Below are 4870 nucleotides of genomic sequence, written 5' to 3'. Positions count from 1 at the left end.
CAAGATTTCTGGCTCTCACAGACCTGTAACTTCTTCTTTAAGAGGCTCCTCTGTCCTCCACTCGTTACCTGTATTAATGGCACCTGTTTGAACTTGTTATCAGTATAAAAGACACCTGTCCACAACCTCAAACAGTCACACGCCAAACTCCACTATGGCCAGACCAAAGAGCTGTCAAAGGACACCAGAAACAGAATTGTAGACCTGCACCAGGCTGGAAGACTGAATCTGCAATAGGTAAGCAGCTTGGTTTGAATAAATCAACTGTGGGAGCAATTATTAGGAAATGGAAGACATACAAGACCACTGATAATCTCCTCGATCTGGGGCTCCACGCAAGATCTCACCCCGTGGGGTCAAAATGATCACAAGAACGGTGAGCAAAAATCCCAGAACCAACACGGGGGGGCCTAGTGAATGACCTGCAGAGAGCTGGGACAAAGTAACAAAGCCTACCATCAGCAAGGGCATTGAAGATGAAACGTGCTGGGTCTTTCAGCATGACAATGATCCAACACACCGCCCGGGCAACGAAGGAGTGGCTTCGTAAGAAGCATTTCAAGGTCCTGGAGTGGCCTAGCCAGTCTCCAGATCTCACCCCAAAGAAAATCTTTGGAGGGAGTTGAAGAGTCCGTGTTGCCCAGCAACAGCCCCAAAACATCCACTGCTCTAGAGGAAGATCTGCATGGAGGAATGGGCCAAAATCCAGCAACCAGTGGTGAAAACCTTGTGAAGACTTACAGAAAACGTTTGACCTCTGTCATTGCCAACAAAGGGTATATTAACAAAGTATTGAGATAAACTTTTGTATTGACCAAATACTTATTTTCCACCATAATTTGCAAATAAATTCATAAAAAATCCTACAATGTGATTTTCTGATTTTTTTTCTTCTATTTTGTCTGTCATAGTTGAAGTGTCCTATGATGAAAATTACAGGCCTCTCATCTTTTTAAGTGGGAGAACTTGCACAATTGGTGGCTGACTAAATACTTTTTTGCCCCACTGTACATAGGCGTACAGAGGCCCATATTATCAGCAACCATCACTCCTGTGTTCAATGGCACGTTGTGTTAGCTAATCCAAGTTTATCATTTTAAAAGGCTAATTGATCATTAGAAAACTCTTTTCAATTATGTTAGCACAGCTAAACCGGTTGTCCTGATTAAAGAAGCAATAAAACTGGCCTTCTTTAGACTAGTTGAGTATCTGGCGCATCAGCATTTCTGGGTTTGATTACAGGTTCAAAATGGCCATTATCAGCACACATCACTCCTGTGTTCCAATGGCACGCCTTACAAGTCCACAAGTCCTCACACTGGCAGCTTCATTAATAGTACCCGCAAAACAGCAGTCTCAACGTCAACAGTGAAGAGGCGACTCCGGGATGCTGGCCTTCTAGGAGAGATGCAAAGAAAAAGCCATGTCTCAGACTGGCCAATAAAAAGAAAAGATTGAGATGGGCAACAGAATGCAGACACTGGACAGAGATATGGCTTTTTCTTTGCATCTCTGCCTAGAAGGCCAGCATCCCGGAGTCGCCTCTTCACTGTTGACGTTGAGACTGGTGTTTTGCGGGACTATTTAATGAAGCTGCCAGTTGAGGACTTGTGGACTTGTAAGGCGTGCATTGGAACACAGGAGTGATGGTTGCTGATAATGGGCCTCTGTACGCCTATGTAGAATCAGCCGTTTCCAGCTACAATAGTCATTTACAACATTAACAATGTCTACACTTTATTCTGTTCAATTTGATGTTATTTTAATGTACAAAAAATGTGCTTTTCTTTCAAATACAAAAACAAGGACATTTCTAAGTGACCCCAAACTTTTGAACGGTAGTGTACATAGCATACACATCAAACAGACATATGAGTCACACATTCTGATGGGATCAAACGCGCTGTAGATCAGTATTCCATCCTCCATCAGCCAACCTCAGTATTTACTTCTGGCTGAGTAATCACTAAGTGGGGTTAGGGACTCCCAGGCTACTTCCCCATACATGGATGTCGCTCCCATCATGCTCATGAGGAATAACTGGCACACAATTGGATGTGTCATGTCATTATTCACTACCGAGGCCAATGGCTGGTGAGCAGCGGAATGCTTTTCAAAAGACATTTCCCTGTGTGCGAGGAAAGACCTCAAAGGAGCGTGTGTGCGTGTGTGTGTGTGTGTGTTTCTGTTTTGCGGGCACTATTTAATGAAGCTGCCAGTTGAGGACTTGTGGACTTGTAAGGCGTGCCATTGGAACACAGGAGTGATGGTTGCTGATAATGGGCCTCTGTACGCCTATGTAGAATCAGCCGTTTCCAGCTACAATAGTCATTTACAACATTAACAATGTCTACACTTTATTTCTGTTCAATTTGATGTTATTTTAATGTACAAAAAATGTGCTTTTCTTTCAAATACAAAAACAAGGACATTTCTAAGTGACCCCAAACTTTTGAACGGTAGTGTACATAGCATACACATCAAACAGACATATGAGTCACACATTCTGATGGGATCAAACCGCTGTAGATCAGTATTCCATCCCTCCATCAGCCAACCTCAGTATTTACTTCTGGCTGAGTAATCACTAAGTGGGGTTAGGGACTCCCAGGCTACTTCCCCCATACATGGATGTCCGCTCCCATCATGCTCATGAGGAATAACTGGCACACAATTGGATGTGTCATGTCATTATTCACTACCGAGGCCAATGGCTGGTGAGCAGCGGAATGCTTTTCAAAAAGACATTTCCCTGTGTGCGAGGAAAGACCTCAAAGGAGCGTGTGTGCGTGTGTGTGTGTGTGTGTTCGTTTGAGCACCAGCGGAGAGAGAGTGAGAGTGTTTCGGTGTATATAGTGCGACTGCTCCACATCATCTCATCCAAAATGTATTTTTAGCATGGTTATTTCGACAGCCCTCCAAGGAGAGGAGGAGTCTGTTTTCTAGTTTGAGAGCTAGTGTTCTTTTGTTCTCAGGCACACCTCAGCTTCCTACACTACATACAGTACAGATACTCTCCGTTTTTCTGCCAACCAGCAGCCTTCTTAGGGCTTCTAATTGTCCCAAGCAATAAATCAGTGGGGGCAGGTAGCCTAGTGGTTAGAGTGTTGGGCCAGAAAGGTTGCTAGATCGAATCCCCGAGCTGACAAGGTAAAAATATGTCGTTCTGCCCCTGAACAAGGCAGTTAACCCACTGTTCCTAGGCTGTCAWTGTAAGTAAGAATTTGTTCTTAACTGACTTGCCTAGTTAAATAAAGGTTAAATAAATAAAAAAATCTCACTTCCCACAGATTAAATTTTAATTTGATGTTAATTAAGCCCTATTTCCCAGGGTGGGAACTCGCCTGTGTGTGCTCAGGAGGGATCCACGGGAACAAGTGAGAAACCTTGTTCCCATTTGCAACAAGATGCAGTGATATCATGTTCACTATTTATTTTAATATACTGTTCTGCTTTAACTTGCTAATGTAGGGCCCAAGAACAAATCCTACTCACAGGATAAGGGACTTTACTGTAATGTTAGATCGATGTGCAGTACCTATTGGCAAAGAGCTCTACACTGCATATGAAATAAAATAACACCTTTCAATCTTCTCTAATTCTCTCTCTTTCTATCTGTCTCTATCTCTCTCCCTCGCTTCCTCCCTCTCCTCCAGATCCCAGTCATGACAGGGGCCTTCATGGACTCCTCACCCAATGACAACTACAGTGCCGACCACTCGCTCTTCAACTCCTCGGCCAGCGTCCACGCTGCCTCTGCGGCTGCCTCAGCCCAGGCCCAGCAGGATGACCAGTCTTCGTCCAGTGATGCCATCTGGCTCTGGATTGCCATCATCGCTACTATCGGCAACATTGTGGTGGTGGGAGTGGTCTACGCATTCACCTTCTGATCCATCTCTCCTTGACGCCCACCTAGCCAAAAATTAGAGAGCCTCCCCATGGGAGAACGTGATAAAAGACAAAGGACAAATATCACATACCGAATTATCAAAGGGCTCTGGGATGCGGATGCTGGCTATGGTGTGGGGGTTCTATAGTTGAAGCTTCAGCATCATTCACTTTCAATAGAAAAAAGTTTCAGGATACGAACAGTATACACAGTACGCAAGTTCAACTGGAGGCAGAAGGGTATTTTCAACTTTAGTCGCCTAATTTTCAGTGGACATCATGCTCTTGAATGTTGTTGTGTTGCATTGTGGGGCTGAAGGGGCTTACAGATACATACAGGGTGAACTGGACCATCTTAAAATGTCCCCCAGATAGAAGAGAGGCAATTAAGAGGAGTGCTGCTTAATTATTGGGATGAACAGAGACGTGACTCTTAAAACATTTATGGGACTCTGGGATTACTTCTGCATTAGCCATGTGCTCAGCTTCTTACAGCATGTTATCTGTTCTGCCAAAGGAAGGCTCAAAGTATTAGCTTTCCTTTGTAATATCGACAGAAAATGGACCAACGGACACTGGCTTTAATGAAACATTCCTGCATCATCCTTTTGGATCCGCCAACTGATATTGCTTCTCAGTTTCTTTAGCAATGCCACACCAGTTTATGGTCCAATAAAGACAATCACTCACCGTCTAATTTACTCTGATCACAACAGCAAATTCTTTGTCTGAAACATTACTTATTACACTAAACAATACATCTATCAAAGACATTTAACTTTTTTACAACAAATCTCAGTATACGACTGAGGCAGACTTGAAAGATATAAGCACAGTTTACATGAGCAGGAAAAATCCTGTACAGCTTTATTTTGTCAAAGCTTAATTGTTATTTAGCTACCTTCTTTGGAGTCTTTACGTGCTGTATGATCTAAATAAGTGGGGTAATAGAAAGGCTGGGCGTTTTTCTATCTGTTTCCTA

General features: G+C 43.4%; 1 protein-coding gene across 2 annotated transcripts in view; it reads left to right on the top strand.

Annotated features, from left to right (window-relative positions):
* The window catches only part of LOC111963414 (uncharacterized protein C14orf132), a 79170-nt gene extending 74581 nt beyond the window's left edge, over positions 1-4589 (top strand). For both annotated transcript variants that reach the window (XM_023986834.1, XM_023986833.2), the window contains exon 2: positions 3657-4589. In XM_023986834.1, the coding sequence (XP_023842602.1) occupies positions 3657-3890 (234 nt within the window). In that variant the 3' untranslated portion in view covers positions 3891-4589. The remainder of the gene's footprint in view (positions 1-3656) is intronic.
* Positions 4590-4870: the final 281 nt, after the last annotated feature.

The sequence above is a fragment of the Salvelinus sp. IW2-2015 genome, linkage group LG4q.2 (assembly GCF_002910315.2).
Source record: "Salvelinus sp. IW2-2015 linkage group LG4q.2, ASM291031v2, whole genome shotgun sequence".
Classification (NCBI taxonomy): Eukaryota; Metazoa; Chordata; class Actinopteri; order Salmoniformes; family Salmonidae; genus Salvelinus; species Salvelinus sp. IW2-2015.
The sequence above is the reverse complement of the archived record's forward strand: the minus strand, read 5'-3'. Positions and strand labels throughout refer to the sequence as shown.